Raw genomic sequence first — 20,077 nt, 5'->3', positions numbered from 1 at the left:
CGGAGGAAGCCCCTTGTTCCTGCCACGGTCCGCAAAAGGGAACAACAGGGCAGCACTTCTTATACCCTTTCACAACCACCTCCCCCCAATGTCACCTCATCTGTCCTTTGGCTCCAGTTTCGCGGGTTAGATTCTGTTTGGTTCCCCTTTCGCGGGCTGTAGTGGTTTGAACCAGATTTTCCCCCAGAGGCTAAGAAAGTGGTAACCCCCAAGGGGTGGTGGCACTTGAGCTTTGAACCAATCTGCGCTCCTGCAAAATGTAAACATACCACAAGCAAACGGAAGAGAAGAGTTGTAGTTTTGTTGTTGTAGGAGAGGTAGCCATGTTGTGAGCCACGAGGAAGGGGCTCGGAGCCCCTTGGAGGGCTCTGGCCCCCTCCCGACCCCCGGCTGGGGGGACTGCAGAGACTTGGAACAGTGTTAGACTGTTTGTAGTTAAGCTGGGAGATGTTTTCTCCACGGTGAGTGAGCAGAGACAGCAGCGGCAGACGCAGCGTCCAGAGACTCTGGCAGAGAGCCAGGACAGATAAGAACTGAACCGGAGAAGCAGCAGAGACATGCAGCTGAGTAAGGGAGACACCGAGTTGTCCCGGAGAGCCGAGAAGGAGAGTCAGCAGCAGAGCTACAGAGTTTTGGGGGTAAGAACTGAACCAAACCCCCCAAACTCCTTTGAGACCTCCGGGAAAGGAGGGACATGGACTCCTATTTTGGAGAGTAGTTTTGGATGTGCAGCACCGGAGGGAGAGGAGCTGAGAAGCTCAAAGATGTCCTGAAGCTGGATCGGGACAGAAAAGGAATGTGGGTGGAGTTGACCTTGGCCCCCCCGCTGCTGCTGACAAGCCTGGCAGCCTGGAACAGAGCACAGGAGCTCTGGTAGAACTCTTGAGGCAAAGGCTTGCAACTGAATGCTGCCCAAGATGTTCTGACTCAGGGGTGAATCCCCTGAGGAAGGGACTTTCACGAAGATGCCCCTGCATTTCGTGATATGCCTGTGGTGAAGCCAGCCTTGTCCCTGCTGGCAGTCCACAGATGAGGCCTTTGCTTGGAGTCAAAGGAGAGCCAAGAGGGGTGAAAGGAGACCCCCTGTGTCTTGAAGACCCTCGTTTTGGAGACAACGGGCCAAGGGGCTTGGAGACCCTCTTGTGTGTATTGAAAAGAGATCCAGCTATCAGCTGCTGCATGTGAAGAGGACTGCTGCCATAGAGAAAGTGCTCAGAGACTAGAAGGGATCTGTCCTTCTTCCCTCCTGGACTTCTATTTGGAAAGGGGAAGAGATCTGATCCATTGTAAATACTTATGTCATGGTAGAGATAGCTAAGATTGTATATAATGTATTGTAGTATTTATTTGTATAGTCACTGTAATATATTCCCTTTCCCCCATTTGGAGTCTGGTGTGTTTTGTCTGGGAAAAAAACCCCATCTCACATTAGATTGAGATGTGACAGGGGACTAGGACGAGGGAATTTAGATTTTGAGGATTTCAAACCATGACACGGGCCGACTCCTGTTTGGTTCCTCTTTTCGTGGGCTAATCCTGTTGCTGGGAGACATCAGCCAATAGTCCAGTAGTCAATAGTCTCTATGGGCCGTGATGCTGGAATTTTCCATTGCAGGTAGTGGTTTTTCAATCCAGACCTCGTGGTCTACCCCTCTCCCTGCTTTCTCCATTTTGATTCCTACAAATGTGCTTAGAACAAGTACTTTTAAGAACAACAAGGCATAATGTGACAATTCATCTCTGCGTTGTGGTTTGTTAGTCAGCAACTCAACAGATCTTGTGCTTAGTTATTACACAACTCTCAAACTTGTGCTTTTAACAAAACGCTAAATATAACATTATAACATTATTGAGTTGTCTCGTACTTCGATCTGCAAATTTATTCTTTAATAATCTATAAAAAGGTCATAGATTTCTGACAGGGCCCTGATGATGAGATCTTTGCCCTCAGCACTGTCCTTCACGTACTCGTGAGCTTCGACGTTGTTCAGACTGTAGGAGTGCCAGTCGAACCTGGAACATGCAAGGAGGAGGTTAGAATACTAATGCTGATGGTTTCCCCCTCGGCAGCCTTTGGGGACAGCTTCAAAGCTGTGCTGCACCCACCTTGTCCAGCAAGCAGGCGATGTACTGCCTCCTGTTCTGCGGGTCGTGAGCGATCCACCTCAGCACAGCCTCGAGCATGGCTTCTTCTCGCCTCACGTTGAGCTCGTCCTTCTCGATGATATGTGCCAGCTCCTCAGCAGAGAGGGCTAGGAACTCCTCGGACACCTGGGACACCTCCTCGAAGTGATGCAGGATGTACGCGCAGGCGGCTGCGCGCAGGTCGGGGCAGTAGTAATAGCTAGTTAATCTCCAGATGCCAATGCAGTTCTCAAAGCAGAGCCTGGAATGGAGGAACTCGCAGCACAGGTTGACGATGGCCATGACATTGAACTGGTCTGCTGCAGCCAGCAAACTCTCAACGTTGTCCTCCGTGATCGGTACTGTCCCAGTGTAGGCGTAATCGATGATGAGACCCATCATTTCAGCTGAAACACCAGGGATTTGATAGACCATCTTGTCCCAGTTGGTAAACAGTATCCTGAAAACACAGCATTGCTGCATTAAATCCTGTCCTTGGGTCCCCTGTGTTTCCCGAACTCCCAGGGCAACAGTTTAGGCACTGGCAGGAGCCCTGCTGGGAGGCCCCATAGTTTATTAATTAATGTTTTACTTGCTGGTTGTTTGAAAAAGGAGAGAAAGCCTCTGGCTGGGGACAGGGAGCACCAGGGTGAACGGCCCCCATGCTTCCACAGGAATCACAAAATCACAAAATGGCCTGGGTTGGAGGGGACCTTAAGGATTATCCCATTCCAACCCCTGCCATGGGTAGGAACTCCTTCCACTAGACCAGGTTGCTCCAAGCCCCATCCAACTTGGTCTTGGACACTTCCAGAGATGGGGCAGTCACAGTTTCTCTGGGCAACCTGTGCCAGGACCTCACCACCCTCACAGGGAGGAAGTTTTTCCAACTATCTAATATAAACCTCTGTCAGTGTGACGCCATTACCCCTTGTCCTGTCACTCCAGGCCCTTGTAAATAAATCCTTGTGTTTCCAGTACTGACCCGAAGTAGACACTGCAACAGGAGAGGATTTGCTTGTGAGCTTCGAATTCCACTCCATCAACTGTTATGATCACATCACATGGTCTCTCTTCAAGGCGGAGCTCGTTGGAGATGCAGCAATTCCTTTCTCTCGTCTCCCTCTCCATGTTGGAGGATGAGCTATCCCCCACCTTGGAGTCTGAGGCAGAGTGGACCTATCTGATGTGCGTGGAGCACTCTGGTGTTGCCTGGAAACATCCAGCACTGAACCCACTCGCTGGCTCTGGATTGTGACCCGTGATGACTTCACAACCACAGGGGTGACCCAGGCCCAACATTCCCTGGTTGCCCGGCGCCTTCACTTCCCCTCGGCCCAGGTTCTGCTGAACCCCGGGCCTGCACAATGTTAATGGTTGCTGGGAGCAAAATCGTCTGTGTGATCCTCCAGCATAAGAATAATGAATAATAATAAATAATCCTCAGTATTATTTTGCCAGAGTGTAAAAGTCCCGAAAGGTGGGCACTGACTGCTGCTGAAGTGCCTTGTGCCACCTCACCCAGGAGGAAGCTGAGGCACAGCCCAGCTCCTGTCAGTGCTGAAGTCGCACACGCTGCCCCTGATTTGTCACTCGAGGTGTGCCAGGGGAGGTTTAGGTTGGCTCTTGGGAAAGTTTTTTCCCCAAAAGGGCTGTCCAGCCCTGGCACAGCTGCCCAGGTGGCGTCCTCATCCCTGTCCAGGTTTAAAAGCCGTGTGGCTCTTGGGGACATGGGTTAGTGGTGGCCTTGGCAGTGCTGGGGGACGGTTCTCTGCGGGCATTTCCCGCACAGGGTTCCGCGACTCCGCGTCCCCGGCGCTGCGGGGCGGTTCAGTGCCGGGCCCTGCCGGCGGCTTCTTTATTGGAACCTTTCCTTTCTGTTTCGCCCTCCCCGCTCGCTGCGGCAGAAACGAAACCGCCGGTCCCGCCCCACGCTGCTGCGGGCGCCGGGCGGAGGCGCAGCCGGGGCACGGGGGGTCCCCCCGCACCCCCTACCCCGAGCACGCCCCGAGTCCCCCCCGGCCCCGCGGCCGCGTTCCGGTCCCGCCCCCCCGGCCCCGCCCCGCGGCTGCGCGGCCCGGCGGGAGCGGAGCGGGAGCGATGGTGAGCGGGGTCCGCGGGCCGGGAGCCCGGGCTGGGGCAGCGGCGGCCCCGGGGCTGGGCGGGGGAGCGCGGCCAGGAGGGCGCTGGAGGCTCCTCGGTCCCACCAGGGCGGCACCGAGCGGGGTCTCTGCTCTGCCCGCAGGTGCCCGAGCTGGAGAAAGCCACGGTCCGGATCCGGCAGCCCGAGCGCGTGCGGGGGATCCTCCGGACCCTCCGGGAGCAGGGGGTGGCCAAGCTGCAGGTACCGGCCCCGGCGGGGCAGGAGGTGCATCGCTCACGCTCCGTCCTTGTCTCAGCTGGCCCTTCCTCACCCCCCCGGCTGCGGCGCGGTGTGCAGGCGGAGGGGAGAAGCCCCAGAGGAGACGGAGGACGGGGCTGGTGGCTCTCCCCGGACGGTCCTTTTGGCTCCCGGTTATGAAGCTCCCGACTCCCCAACCCCCTCCTCCGCCCAGGCAGGATGGAGCCATTCGGTGCTGATAATAGCGCCGGGGTGGGAGGGTGAGGACACCGTCTGCCCCTGTCGCTGCCAGTGTGCGCCCTGGCAGCACCTTGGCTTGCTCTGGCTGGGGCAGAGTGTGCTGGGGCACACACAGATGTTGTTTTCTCCCCTCTTCCAGGTCACTTCTGACTTTGACATGACACTGAGCAGGTTTGGATGCAAGGGCAGGCGCTGCCCCACATCTCACAGTGAGTGGAAGCTGCTGTTTTTACTGTCACTAGTTCTGTTTGGTTTCTGCATTTGTGTTTTTCATCACTGTGGTTTCTGTCATCCTCTGTCCCCTCCTGTGCCAAACCTGACTGCTCCTCCTGCGGCTCTGGGCCTCACTGCCTGGTCCTGGCCACCCACTGCCCATTGCAGGAGCCGTGTCCTGGGCTGTCCATCTCCATCCCACTCTCCCAGCAGAGCCAGGCCCTGTGCTCGGCGCCTGTTGGGACTCCACAGCTGTGCCACCGCAGCTTGTTTTGGGAGGAGCCGGCGCTGAGATGCAGGAGAGCTGCTGTTAGAAAGGCTTTTAATGTCTCTGTGCCATTGTCATTGTATTGTCCTTGCAGATATCCTCGATACCAGCCGTGTTGTCAGCGAGGACGGCAGGAAGAAGGTGGGTGCTGTGTGTAGGACACCCTGTCACCCGTCATTGTAAGGTCGCACTGGCTGGCGTGGCAACTCTCCTGGCTGTGCTGGCTGCCAGGCTGGAGGGGGAAGTGTCCAGGCTGCATTTCAGCCAGCAGTGACAGAGGAGAAGTTCAAAAGGGAAATTGAATTTGCATGCACAGCTGTGGGTGTTTCAGCTCAATAAGAGGAGGAAGGGGAGGGATGTTTGTACCTGCAGTGTCTGTCTGGAGTGAGGTGAGGGTCAGCCAGGCTGCCAAGAGCTCCAGGTGTGCTCAGAGGGAAGTTGCTCAGTGACACAGTTTGGTTGTGTTTAGGAAGTGTGATGCTTTGGAAGACTTCAGAAATGCTGGTTGTGTTGTTTATAGTCTGTTTAGACCTGATGTTCACTCTGTTCTTTTCCCTCTGTCCGACGCTCCAGCTGAAGGACCTGCTGCACTATTACAATCCCTTTGGAATTGATCCCAACCGGACTCTGGAAGAGAAATGTCCCCTCATGGTGGAGTGGTGAGTGCTGTGCATGATGATCTTGACCTTGCCCTGACAACCTCTTGTCCCCAAGGACTGCAGGACGCAAGGCTTGAGCTGTTCCTGGGCTTTGTGGTGATCCTGGGGAATTTAGTTGTGATTCTGACCGCCGAGGGCCTCTGCCCCAGAGCTCACTGCTGCCTTTCCCCAGGTGGGCCAGGGCCCAGGAGCTGCTGGTGCAGCAGAAGATCCGCAAAGATGACATAGCCCAGATTGTCAGAGAGTCAGAAGTGATGCTGAGGTGTGGACATGGGGCTGTGGTGCTGAGTTATGGACATGGGGCTGTGGTGCTGAGGTATGGACATGGGGCTGTGGTGCTGAGTTATGGACATGGGGCTGTGGTGCTGAGGCACAGGCACAGGGCTTGGCTGCCCTCGGCCCTTCTCTCCTGCCTGTGCAGCCAGGTTTCTCTGCTGTCACCAGGCTCTGTGCCGCTGAGCTCACTCCCTGGCTGCAGGCTGCTCCCTTCCTGCGCAGAAACCGCTTCCCCCTCCCTTGGGCCTTGGCGAGGAGCAGCCGAGGGGCCGGCACTGGGCACGGCTCTCCATGTGCAGGGCGGGATGCGGGGGCAGCTCCTTGCTTCCAGCAGAGATTTGTTCTCTGCACTGGAGCTGCTGGGCCTTGTCCAGGACCTTGGCTCAGCAGCAGATTTCACCCACAGCACAAAACCTTTGCTCTAAAACTTGCTGCTACAGCTGCCCTGGCAGTGATGGCCCTAAGGCTGGCTCAGGGAGCTGGGCTTTGACTGAGCTCCCAGGCTCAGGGAGGAGATGGCACCGTACGTCTGGGTTTTCTTGAGCCCAAGTTCTCCTTCTGCATGGAATTGTGTCCTGGCAGACTGAGGCTGTCACAGGTTGGCCTGATGGTCCTGCCAACCAGTCTGACCTGTTGCACATTTCCCACGTGGTTCCTGGCAGTGCCCTGTGCCCCCGCTGAGCAGGGGGTGTGATCAGGAGGTGCCAGGCAAAGGGCTGGAGTGCTCCATGTTCCCGTGAGCACCCGCCCGACCACTACACCCAGAGCTCTCCAGGGTTCTGCACAGGGAAGGCCACAGGAATGCTGGTGCCACGGAGAGCTCGTGCTGTTTGCAGAGCTCACCTGTGTGTTTCTGTTTGGGAAGTGCTGGACAGAAACAGGAGCTGGGCTGGGCACGCTGCCAGCCCAGAACACCGGGCACCGTGCTGGGAGCTGGTAACACAACCCCATGCAATGGACACTCCTGTTCTAGGGATGGCTTCAAGGAATTCTTTGATCAGCTGCACAAGAACAATGTCCCCCTGTTCATCTTCTCTGCTGGCGTCGGTGACGTCCTGGAGGAGATTATCCGCCAGGCCAGCGTCTTCTACTCCAACGTCAACGTGGTGTCCAACTACATGGACTTTGATGATGACGTGAGTTTCTGCACCACACTGGTGTGGTGAGAGGAAAGGTGTGGGCTGGGACCAAGGGCTGGGACACGATTAACAGTGCCACCACTGGGTTAAGAGCTGTCTGTCTGTCTGTCCTGTGTGCTCAGGGAGTCCTCACGCACTTCAAGGCACCACTCATCCACACCTACCACAAGAACAACACCGTGCTGCAGGCACAGATTACTTCCAGCAGCTGAGCACGAGGACGAACATCATCCTGCTCGGGGACTCCATGGGTGACCTGACGATGGCAGATGGCATTCCCAGCGTGGGGAATATCCTCAAGATTGGCTTTCTCAATGACAAGGTGGGTGTGAGGAGCAGTGTTGTGTTTCCCTGCCAGCCTTCCCCAGGTGCCAAGCTTTGGGGCAGCAGGGAGGGGCAGTGATGTGGAGGGGGGCTCCTGCTGCGTCTGGGGCATTGTCAGGGTGGTTATTGATCCCCTTTCCAGTAGCGAGGTCTGTGGGTGCAGTATCTCCGCCCTCAGCTGTTGGTGTTCACAGTCTTCCCCCCTCCCCACCCTGTCCTGAGGGACGTGCTGTAGGTGGAAGAGCGGAGGGGGAAGTACCTGGAAGCCTATGACATCGTGCTGGAGAGCGACGAGACGCTGGACGTGGTCAGTGGGATTCTCCGGTACATCCTTACTGAGACATGAGCTGGGAAGAGGCATCCCAGCTCCGGCCCCGCAGCAGGCACTGGGCAGGGAATGTCCTCCCCGGGACAGAGCTGGAGGGAATCTGCTGGTACTGGCTGGGCTCCGTCCTGACCTCACTAATGCCCTCAGCCCTGGAGAGGGAGAGAAGAGATGGAGGAATCTTCTCCATTCCCTTTACCCCAACTCCCTGGTTCTGCTGCTTCCCTCTTGGACTGGCTTCATCCAACTTGGACTTCATCCCACTGGGAATTCAGGCCCTCTACCTCCCAAGGCCACAACAAACCATTCCATGTTTCAGGAAGAGATATTCTGCACCTGCTTCAGCAGCTGAGTGTGGAATGGAGATGGTTTGCTGTGGGACAGACCCGGTTTAGATGAAGTTTTAGAGTCACTGTGTTCTTCACTAAGAAAACAAATCTCTCTCCTCCCGTTTTCCTGTTTCTGAGCCCTGCTGCCCCCACTGGGCTGGTGTGGCCCTGCCAGGCATCGCATTGCCCAGCCCTACATCCCTCATGGAAACCTGCAGCTCCCTGGCCTTGGGTCCCACCTCATCCCTCTTGCACCAAGACAATTCTTACTGTGGACAAAAAGCTTTTCCAGCCGTCCCTGAAGGCCCCAGAACTCAACTGCTGCTGCTGCCCAAACCCAGAAGTAAGTTTGTCTGCCAGGGTTGGGGCTGGGGTTTGGGTGGGGTGGGAGAGGAGAGGCCAGCCGGCAGCATTTTGGGTTTTAAGGAACGTTTGAGCTGTCTGTGTTTCTGTCCTAAACTTCTGGGCTGATCCTAGGCTGATCCCAGGGTCTCGGAGCAGCAATAGGAAAAACCCCTTGTTGTTTCTTACGATGGATTAGTGGGATGGGGGAGACCTCCAGGCCTTAGGGTGCCAGCCCCATTACCTGCAGGTGAATGCCCTTCCCCCTGCCCCAGCACGTGGCCGGCGACCCCACAAGGAGCCCACACAAACCACCAGGGAGGGACGGACGAAAGAGAGAGTTTATTTGTGGGGTAGGGGTTTATAAGGCTTTTAGGAGGGTCAAAAGAGGGCCAATCACCAGTTCAGGGGCACAGAAAAAACCAATCAGGTAAGGGGTCAACAGCCAACAGGAAGGGGTTAACAAGGACCAATGAGAAACACCTCAGGACACTTTCCCAGGATACTCCTGTATGGGAGACAAGTCTCTCACAGGGGGTGTCGGGAAAAAGAAGCAATGACCTTGCAGAAAATACAAAAGGCCATTTTGAAACATGTTTAAACCACATTAAAACCTTCTGTTTCTATAACATTTGTACTGTTTTCTTCTTTTTCTTCACTAGTCCATCTCTGACAGGACTTCTTCCATCCTGCATATGGCAAATCCATTGCCACAGCTCCTCCTTTTCTGTTTCCTAAAGCTGGATATGCTTTAAATGATTTGAGAGGTTCTGGCACAACTGAGCAAGCATCGAAAGACACACGTAAAGAGAAACACTACAGAAAGTCCTAGTACGATAACTACAATAATTTTCTTAATAGTGGAAGAGAGGCCTTTGAAGGGCAGCCAGTTGAAAAAGTCATCAAAAGTCAGAGGATCAGCTTGCTTGATTTCATGAACTAAGGATTTAAGCTGATTAATCTGGGAGTGGATAGATTGGGAATGATCAGAGAAGTTGAGGCAGCAGAGGCCTTCAAACTCCTGACACCGATGGCCATTTACTAGAAGGAGAAAATCTATTGCAGCACGATTTTGTAACAAGGCCTTCTTATTGGTTTGGGTATCTTGAAATAGATCATCAAGGGCAGCACTGGTGGCATCAGCTTCTTTTGCAAGCCAACATCCCATTCTGGTAAGGAGCATTAAGGCTTTTGTGGAGCTGACAACTGGAAGCAGACCACTTAGAATGTTTGCGGTGTCGGACCAAAAAAGCATGTTGGAATTGCATTCTGCTGTGAATTCCCTCAAGGACTGCAATTTTGCTAAGGGATGTTCTTCAACTGGAGGTGGGGGTGCTGCAGCCACAGGGACCTGCACTGCCTTAGGTGGAGAAGGTGGTTTTGGTTGTGATGGATAGAAGTTAAGAGGTGGGTGTAAACCTTGGAATTGCCTGCGCACTCTATGACGTGGGAAGGGTGAGGTTGTTTGGAGGTTAAGGTTTCTTTTTTGCATGATTTTTGGGAGGACTTACAGGTAAAGATTTCATAAGGGTAGCTGGATTGTACAGTGTTAGTTTTCCAAATGTGCAGGGGCCTCCAGCAGCTAATCTGGGAATCATATTCCAGACTCTAAGTCCACAAATTAAAAAGACTCCTTTTGGAAGAATAACTGAATCAGGGGTAGCATGTATCTGGTAAGGAACCTCTTCCTTGCACCAAAAACTGAAGTTGGAATAAGGTCTATAAGAGGTGATATTAATTAATTCAGGAGGGGCAACATATTTGTTGTGAATGAATCAAAAACAGAGAGGAGATATGATACTCCCCAAGATTTCTAATTCCTCAGGTCTCTGCCACTGATAGCTAAATGTCTGTCTGTCATGTGAAGTTTTTGCTGGTCTTGTGAGACAATCTAAGAATGGATTTTTAAACTGATCATGGTCATCACACCAGGGGATATATTGATTTCTAAAATCACCCCATTCTCTTGGTTTCCATAGGATTCCTACCAGACAGGTCTTAAAAGGGTGAGAGGGATCTAAGGTAGAGAGACAGATAGAGTCAGTATTTAGTGATTGTGCCAGGTTTAGCCAAACATTTTGACCAGGGAGCATTACCCAATTTGGAATTGTTGGAGGAGGTGTGGCAAGGGCTCCTGACGTTAGGTCTTTCTGATTTGCTGGTGTTATGCTGCACACAAAACCAGGATTATCCCGAAAGTGATGCTGATGGGGGATCGCTTCCTGTAGCTGGTGCTGAATCCGCTGGTGCTGGATCTGCTGCTGGTTGAGCTGGGAGGGAAACTTCTTGGTGGATCCTCACTAGTCTGGACGGTATCCATCTTGGACCTGCTCCTGTGGAGACACAAGCATGTCCTCTTCCCCAGACAATTAGAGGGACAGGACCGAGCCATTCTCCTGTCAGGATATCCTTGTATTTTACCTCAGCTTCCCCCATTTTTAATTTTCCAGCTCCAAAATGATGTCCAACAGGTGAGACATCCTCATGCAGCCTATTTAAAAAATTGAGGACATACAATGCCTTGTTTAAACATTCTGATGGAGAGAGACCCACAGTTGTTTTTTCTTGTTTTTTCAGCATATCTTTTAAGGATTTGTGAGTTCTCTCTACTATCGCTTGGCCCTGTGGAGAGTGAGGAATGCCAGTGGTGTGAACTATTCCCCACATATTGAAAAATTCTTTAAGGGAAGCAGAAATGTATGCCGGGGCATTATCTGTTTTAATTTGTTTTGGAATGCCCATTATGGCAAATGCTGAGAAAAAATGTCTTTTAACATCTTTAGCTTTTTCTCCTGTATGTGCAGTGGCAACAATGAGTCCTGAGCAAGTGTCCACTGATACATGTACATACTTCAACCTGCCAAATCGTGGCACATGTGTCACATCTGATTGCCAGAGATCTAAGGGGCTAAGGCCTCTTGGATTAACTCCTTCAGATCTCACTGGAGTTACCAACTGACAGTCTGGACACGCAGACACAATGGCTTTGGCTTGAGAGGTAGATAACTGAAACATTTTTTTCAATGATGTAGAATTTTGGTGGAAAAAGTTATGAGAAATTTTTGCTTTTTCAAAACTGTTAGGTGTAGGTACTGTGTTAACTGGGAAAGCTGAATTTGCTGCTTTATCTGCCACAGCCTTCCCTTCTGTAAGTGGGCCTGGGAGGCATGTATGTGATCTAATGTGAGTGATATAGAAAGGATGTTTCCTCTGTTGGATTAATAGTAACAATGTTTTAAACAGGGTAAACAGCTTTTGATTGTTCAAATCTTTTACATAACTATTTTCTATGCAACTTACAACTCCTACAACATAGGCAGAATCTGATACCAAATTCAGAGTCTGTGGAAAAAGTTGGAACGCTCTTACCACGGCTGAGAGTTCAGCAATCTGAGATGAACCTTCAACTTGATGAACATCTGTTTTTCATTCTCCTTTTTCAAACCAGGCTACCACTGCATTACTAGACCTCCCTGAGCCGTCTGTGAAGGCTGTCACAGCTTTCTTCAAAGGGCTAGTAGAAAAGTTATTTCTCAGTCTGGGTTGAGAGATGGAAAGAAACTGCAGAAAAGGAATTGCTGGTAGATGGGTTATCAGTTTGCCTGTAAAATCTGACATAACCAGTTGAAAATCAAACAGATGTAAATCATGATAACACAGTTGAGATTTGGACAGTGGAACATAAAGAAAATCTGGGTCTTTCCCTGACAGTTCTAACATTCGGAGTTTGCCTTTGTGACAGACTTTTGCAAGCATTTCAGGCACAGTAACAATTGTCTTTGAAAACTGGTGACTGAGAAATACCCATTCCCACAAAAGAAATTTTTTGGGTTTTGAGTCTAATTGTCCTATTACAGCAAAAGGCTGTTTTGGTCCACGAAAGATTAGCAATGCAGTAGGTAATCCTTCTACTCTCCTGTTTACCTGTTGTTCTGAAATGTTTTGGTTGATCACTTCAATAATATTTTCTGCTTCTGGTGTCAAGTGACGAGGAGAAGTTAGTTCTGCTTCTCCCTTAAGGAGCTGAAACAAAGGAGCTAAAAAATCTGTTGAGAAACCAAAAAAGGATCGTATCCAATTGAGATTTCCCAAAAGAGACTGCAGATCGTTTAGTGGTTTTATTTTGGTGGGCAGGTTTACTGCTTGAGGCCTAAATGTTCTCTCTTCAATTATCAGACCAAGGTACTTCCACGGGGAAATTCTTTGTTCTTTTTCTGGGGCTATTTCTAACCCATGATTACTCAGGGTTTTTTTCACGGACTTATGTACCAATGTCAATTTGTCAGTATTAGGGGCACTGATCAATAGGTCGTCCATGTAATGAAAAATGATAGCTTCAGGAAACTGAGATCAAACTGGTTCAATTATATTGGACACCACAGACTGACAGATTGTGGGACTGTTTTTCATCCCTTGTGGCAACGTGAGCCAACTGAGACGTTTGGAGGGTTCAGCTGCATTAAGAGCTGGAACAGAAAATGCAAATTTGTGTGTATCATTAGATGGAGGTAGATATTAAAAAAACAGTCTTTAATGTCTAAAATAACAAGTGGCCAGTCTGCTGGGAGCATGGCAGGGGAGGGTAGCCCAGCTTGGAGGGCTCCCATCAGCTCTATGATATTATTGGCTTCTCGTAAATCATGTAATAACCTCCATCTCCCAGATGATTTTTTGATTGTGAAAATAGGAAAATTCCATGGAGTGGTTGTGGGGACTAATCTGCTTTTGTCCAATTGTTCTTTTACCAAATTATGAATTTGCCGCAATTTCTCTCCTCTGAGGGGCCACTGGTTTATCCACACTGGTGTGTTTGATGTCCATGTGAGAGGTGGTGCTTGCAGCTCTCCAGTGGCCACAATCACAAATTTGGAATGGATAAGATAATTCCCCACTGTGTTATTACATCTCTGCCCCACAAGGTTAGTGGAATGTCCAATATAAAAGGCTTAGATGAAGCTACCTTACCCTGTGGGCCTTGGACCAGAAGTGGCAAAATGCTCTGGAGAGGAGTTTTGGATCCTCCTACTCCTTGGATGTTGACAGCTGGCCTTGTTGTACCCCAGGTGCTGGGCCAATCTTTGGCAGAGATTATGGAAATGTCCACACCCGTGTCCAGTAAGCCAGACACAGATTTCTGTTGGCCTGAATTAGGAGAGAGAAGAGTACATTCTATTATAGGTCTGTCAAGAGGAACCTTTTGAGCCCAATTTATGCAAATTCCCTGTTCATCCTGGGTTTCTTCCTCTATGGGTATGACCTGTGCTATTTGATCTTCTGGATTAATCACTGGGGGTACAAAGTTAGGTTTAATTACAACAGACACAACTTTAGGATCTTGGAGACTCATAACCATAGGTAACACAGTAATGCCTAATGCAGTTGCAGAATCTGTTGCTGTGATAACACATTTCCCTTTAAAATCTGAAACCTGAGAAGAAGCAGAAGCCAATAACACAGTGTGATACTCTGTTTTTTCTAAGGTTTGAGGTTTTGAAGTTGCTAGCTCCAATTTAAAGGCACCTGTTTGGGGTTTTTGTTGGGAACTGTTTGAGAGGGGTAGATTAGATTGCTTAAAGCAGCTTTTTATGTCCACGTGCTGCTCTAAGCGCTCACCAAACCGTTTCCCGAATTCTGTGTTCTGGGAGGAGGCCTGGGTGAGAGTGGGTTTCCATCTCTGTCAAATAGAGATCGACAGTCTAGAGCCCAGTGTAGCCCTCTTTTACATCTGGGGCAAAGGCCTGGACGAATGGTTTTTTGAGAATTGGGGTTTTGAAATGGTGGGCAGTTAGCTTTTATATGACCTGGACATTTGCAATTATGGCATATTATTTTGGAGGGGTCTAGGGCTGCTGCTAAGGCTTGGGTCATTTTTTCTGCCATCTGCTGAGGTGCTTCCGCAATTTGGTTGCCTAATTGTATATTAGCTTCAGCTAATTGGTTAGACATTGACACCTGAGCGTGGACCAGGCTATTTGCCAATTTGTCATCAGGGCTAATATCTTTACAAGCCTTTTCCATATCCATGGGGGTAGGGTCATGAAGTTTTCTGAGTATCTGCTGACACTGTGCATTTGAATTGGAGATAGCTAGCTTCAGGAATAGGGCATCTTGTGCTTCTTTCACATTGATTTGTTTTTCTATAGATTCTTTTAATCGTTCTGCAAAGTCAATAAAAGATTCATCAGGCTTTTGAGTTACATTATTGAAAGGTGGAGTTGTTTGAGAGGCATCAGCTACTGATTGTAGTGCCTGTAATGCCATATTTCTGGTAGCAATTAAGTCTTGTTTTGGAATTTTGGCCTGATCTGCATTTGCAGCATATGGACCCTCACCAAAAAGCATTTGTATGGTAGTTTCTATAGGTCTACGTGTAGTGGTACTAGTTTCATGAGCATCCTTTCTAATTAAAGCTTTCCATTCATCTAAAAACAATGTTATTTGCACCTTATTTAGCAAGGATCTCATTATATCTTTTAAATAATTTGGAGTTAGTACAAAGGCTGAGAATAAAGACGACAAAATTCCCATTGCGTAGGCTGAGTTCAACCCATAAGTTGGTACCGCTTTTTTTGCATCCTTGAGAAGGGGTATGGCTAAGGGGTCCCATACCGGGGCTGAACCTGGATTATAAAACACTGGATATGCCTGCAATAAATTTAAACCATTAACATGACTAGGAACGTTATTTATATCATTACAATTATTGGTCTGGTTGGTTCCTGTGGAAGAAAGAAAAGGGTTAAAAGGAGAAGCAGAATTGTTAAAATTATTTGACATATTTGAAAATGGATTATTGGGAGAAAACTTGTTAAATGTTGTTAAGGATTGTGAATGGTTTGTAGCTGGAAAACTGTTTGGTGAGCCTGGTGCTGCTGAGTCAGTCACAGCTAGATCCACGCTGTGAGAGGTGGGGGAAATCCTGTCCGTTAGGGGAGTGAGTCTGTGATGCTCGGTGGTGAAGGTGTTCTGAAGCTGTGGGTGTCCTTGCCTGTCGCGGCACGATGTAGGAAGAAGCGGGGGGAGCTGGAGCTGCAGGGCAGAGGTTGTCCCGTCCCCGGCGCCGGGCAGGGAGGGGGTCCCGATGACGTCATCCTGTCCCGCTCGGCATCCCTAGGGAAGGCAGGAGCTCTCGCTGTCGGTCCGGTGTGGTTGGAAGCTGGGAATTCCCCGCCTCCTTTGTTTGGCCATGCGGGATGGCGGCCGGGGGCTGCGGCTGTGAAGCTGCCTGGGGAAGCTGCAGTTGGTGATCTCCCGCTGAGAGCTGCCGGGCAGGAGGGGCTGGGGCTGAAGCCACACAAACGCCTGCTGGATTTTTCTCGGCACAGTTCTGCCCCGAAGAGTGCCTGTGGCAGCTATTCCGTGTCAGGGGCGGTGGAATAAAGTTTTGTGTCACTGGGGGTGTGCTTGGAGCGGTGCTGCTAGTGGGTTGAAGAGAGTCTGGGCTCGGGAACGGCGAGATGGGATCGCCTGCTCTCAGAGGGAGAGGGGGTGGGAGGCGGGGAGGGGTCCCGCCGGTGTTGGCTGCGGGCGGCTCCTCCTCTCCTCGCCCCACCGGCAGCCGCGACGGAGGAGCCCGGGACGGGGCAGGGGCCGCCTCGGTGCTGAAGCCCGGGATGGGGGTTGCCGCCCCGGGTCCGACCTGTAGAAGATATTGCAGAAACCTGGTTGGTAGAGAGAGGACACATTAAAGATTCTATACCGCTGGTCTCACGCTAAAGCAAGAAAACTATTAGAAGGTCACTGATTAGTGTGTTTGTGAAACTGCTTTGTCTAAGAAACTGCAAGGTTGCATTGTCTGCTGTGAAGCTGTATTGTTTAAGAAACTGCATACGTGATAGAAAAATTAGAGCAACAGGATGGGAAAGGTAGAGAAAGTAGCAAATAGTAAATAAAGTAACTATAGCCATGAGAAAGAGGCAGCATTTGCGCAAATGTAACTTAGGTAATTAGGAGCCAATGATGAGCTTGTATTTGGAATATTAATGAGCCTAATTATTAACCTTTATAAGCATGGAGCTTACAGCAATAAAGTTGGATTAGTCATGATCAATACTGTGATCGTGTGATACTTTCCCGTCGTCCGCAACAAATGGTGACCCCGACGTGATAATTTAAAGAAACGGGGGAATCCACGGTTGGGATGGCATAGTGTCGGAGCCTTAGCAGCGAAGGCTGGTCAAAAAGTCAAATTGAGGAGTGACTTGGACCTGGAACTGGTCAAAAAGTTGGCAGAATTTGCGACTTCGGACCCGGATCAAAAAGTGGGCAACTGCAACTTCGGATCCTTAAAGCGTCACTTGGGACGAGTTCCACCGTACGTGCTGCCGGACCCTGGAGGCTGCAAGAGCGCGCTAAAAATAGGTAAAAAATGGAAAGGGAAGCAGCATATAGTTTATTTTCTGAATTTTTGCAGAAAAAGGGTATTAAAGATATAGATTTAAAAAAGGAATTACCAGGATTACTTGCTTTTGGGTATGCAAAAGGGTGTTTTATCAACCCGCATACCGTGCATTCTTTAGAAGAGTGGCGAAAGTTTGGAGATAAAATATGTGAGGCCATTCTAGAAGAGGATAAAGTTGCAAAAAAGCTGGGAAAGTTTTGGAAAGCTGTGAATGATACATTGTTACAGCATGAGGCAGAGAAACGAGCTGCTGAGCAAGCTCGAGGTATGCAGCAACACAACAGAGATTGGTTCTCTATTTCCCCGGCTCCCCCTGCATTTCAATCAGTTATGCTCCCAGCACAGCCGTCTGCCCCCCCTCCTAATGAAAATACGGCTCCCCCTTCTGCAACCCCTCCTGACCCTCCTGCCCCTGCAGAACCTTTAAGCAATAACGCTGATCCATTGCTGGAGCCACCAGCACCCCCTCCTCCTGCTTTAGATGCTGTGATGCCTGTCCCTGGGGCAAGCACTGACCCGGCGGGGGCCATAGCCAAGGAGAGGAGAGATACATGGGCAGCGATTGCTAAACATTGCCTGTCAGAAGAATTGCAGAGGGCAGAGGGCATGGCATTTCCAGTTATTTATAATCAAATGCCAGGGGGAGGGCTAAATGCCACTATAACTCCATTAGATTGGAAACTTTTGGCACAACTGCGGAGCACTGTAAGTGAATTTGGTTTGCATGGAGAACCTGTTAAACAAATGTTAGATTATTTCTGGGCCACTCAACTTTTACTACCCTCAGATCTCCGTTCCATTTCGAGAATGATACTTACAGAACATCAGCAACTTTTGTTTAATGCTTATTGGCAAGCATATGTTAATGAAAGTGTTGCTGTGATCAGGCAACCAGGGGATCCTTTACACGGCGTTACAGCAGACGAACTAATGGGAACAGGTCCATATTCACGAACCGAAGCACAAGTACACATTGGGGCAGATAAAATTAGAGAGGCCATGGACCTTGTAAGGAAAGCATTAAATAGAGTCAAGGAGCCAGGGGGAGTGCCATTATATATGAGCTTAAAACAGGGAAGGAATGAATCTTTTGGTGAATATGTTGACAAGTTAACAGCTGCTATCACAAAAGCTGGGGTCCCAGATTATGTGAAGGGAACCATGCTAAAGCAGTGTGTTTTGCAAAATGCTAACTCAATGGTTAAACAAGTAATAAATACATTGGGTCCTTATTGGACTATAGAAGAATTATTAGACAAAGTATTGCAAATACCAACAGGAGAGAATGCATTTTTAGTCAATGCTATTCAGGATTTTACTAAAGGGCTTAAAGAACAGACTCAGGACTTAGTTAAGGAGCTTAAAGAACAGGCTCAAAATTCCCAAATTCAAGTGTTAGCAGCTCTTGCACCCCTCCAGGGAAAGGCTAATAACTCCACAGATGGAAAAACTCGATCAAAGTGTTATCGATGCGGAGCTACTGGACACTTCAGAAGGGAGTGCCGAGCAACAGGAATTTGGTGCCAGCAGTGTCAGAACTCCACCCACAACACTTCTGTTTGTCGGAGCCGTTCGGGAAACTCACGGCGGAGCGCGAGGGATTGCAGTGGCCGCGCTCAGACACAAATCGTCGCTGCAGCACAGATAACCCCAGCCAGCAACTTTTCACCGAACAATCCATTCCACGGACAGGAGAACAACTGCAACCTGCTACAACCACAGCCTCAGCCAATGCTTTCGGATTACAACCTGCCACAGCCGGCAGCCTCGGATTGGATTTGGCAACAGCAGTAGAAGTTACTTTGTTATCCACCCAACCTCAAAAGATTCCCACCGGGATTTATGGACCTTTAATAATAAACAAACAAGTGTTTGGTGCATTGCTGATTGGCAGATCATCAGCTAGTCTTGCTGGATTATTTGTGCTGCCTGGATTAATTGATGCTGACTACACTGGACAGATAATGGTTATGGCATATACTATTTTTCCACCTTTAAAGATTCCTAAAGGACAACGTATTGCTCAATTAATACCCCTGCCACAGTTAGCAAAACCTTTAACCAACGACCGACAACTGATGCAACGTGGAGATCGTGGATTTGGTTCTACAAGGGGACTTACCTTACTGACACTGGATTTAAGTGAGAGGCCAAAACATAAAGTTACAATTATATGGAAAGATCAAACAAAAACACTGGATGCTTTACTAGATTCAGGAGCTGATTCCAGTATAATAGCTCCTCATTGTTGGCCTAGACACTGGCCTCTGCAACCTGCTACTACAATTGTGACTGGCATTGGAGGTGCCTCAATTGCTATGCGGACTCCTACTGTGAACATCGAGGTGGAAGGTCGTGTGGCCAGTGCTGTCCTGTCTGTTGTGCAGCTTCCACCAACAGTACAATGCTTAATCGGGAGAGATGTTTTGACACAAATTGGGATGAAACTCTCCAATGATTACCCTTTGGGGGAATAGCCATTGCTTGGTCTTTCCCAATTCCTATTACTTGGATTGTTGATACTCCAGTATGGGTTAAGCAATGGCCTTTAAAACGGGAAAGCTTGGAAGCTGCTCATGAATTAGTACAAGAACAAATTGATCAAGGACACTTAAAACTTTCTACTAGTCCCTGGAATACACCTATATTTGTAATAAAGAAAAAGTCTGGAAAATATCGATTATTGCATGATCTAAGAGCAGTTAACTCACAAATGGAAGCCATGGGAGCTTTACAGCCTGGACTACCAAATCCTGCAATGCTTCCCATGGATTGGTCCTTACTGATTGTAGACTTAAAGGATTGTTTCTTTACAATTCAATTGCACCCTCGGGATACTAAACGTTTTGCTTTTACATTACCTGCTATTAACAGAGAAAGACCTGACCAACGATTTGAATGGACAGTATTACCACAAGGGATGAGGAACAGTCCAACTTTGTGTCAACTATATGTGGATACTGCCTTACAAGCCTTGCGAAGAAGATGGCCTGACTGCATAATCTATCACTATATGGATGATATTTTGTTTTGCCAGCCTGAAGAGTTTGTACCCGAACAAATACAAATAATTCGCAGACATTTGGAACAATATAA

The 20,077-nt window shown here is 49.4% G+C and overlaps 2 protein-coding genes, 1 long non-coding RNA gene and 1 pseudogene across 3 annotated transcripts in view; 1 reads left to right on the top strand and 3 right to left on the bottom strand.

Annotated features, from left to right (window-relative positions):
- LOC135404871 (hydrocephalus-inducing protein homolog) overlaps positions 1 to 20,077 on the bottom strand; it is a 271,661-nt gene that overhangs the window by 153,455 nt on the left and 98,129 nt on the right. The window lies entirely within an intron of this gene.
- Positions 1,873 to 3,315, bottom strand: LOC135406078 (kelch-like protein 10). Its single transcript, XM_064640636.1, is given in 4 exon segments — positions 1,873 to 1,989; positions 1,991 to 2,013; positions 2,107 to 2,584; positions 3,110 to 3,315. Coding segments are annotated over 4 exon segments (750 nt in total). The 5' UTR covers positions 3,256 to 3,315; the 3' UTR covers positions 1,873 to 1,886.
- On the top strand, positions 4,301 to 8,636 carry LOC135406126 (7-methylguanosine phosphate-specific 5'-nucleotidase-like; annotated as a pseudogene).
- LOC135406217 (uncharacterized) lies at positions 10,604 to 12,706 on the bottom strand. Its single transcript, XR_010426234.1, has 2 exons — positions 11,950 to 12,706; positions 10,604 to 10,913 (listed from the first exon to the last, which is right to left on the bottom strand). It is a non-coding gene; the product is annotated as an uncharacterized LOC135406217 (long non-coding RNA).

The sequence above is a fragment of the Pseudopipra pipra genome, chromosome W, assembly GCF_036250125.1.
Source record: "Pseudopipra pipra isolate bDixPip1 chromosome W, bDixPip1.hap1, whole genome shotgun sequence".
In the NCBI taxonomy this organism is placed as follows: Eukaryota; Metazoa; Chordata; class Aves; order Passeriformes; family Pipridae; genus Pseudopipra; species Pseudopipra pipra.
Note: the sequence above shows the minus strand (reverse complement) of the source record. Positions and strands in the feature narration are given on the sequence as shown.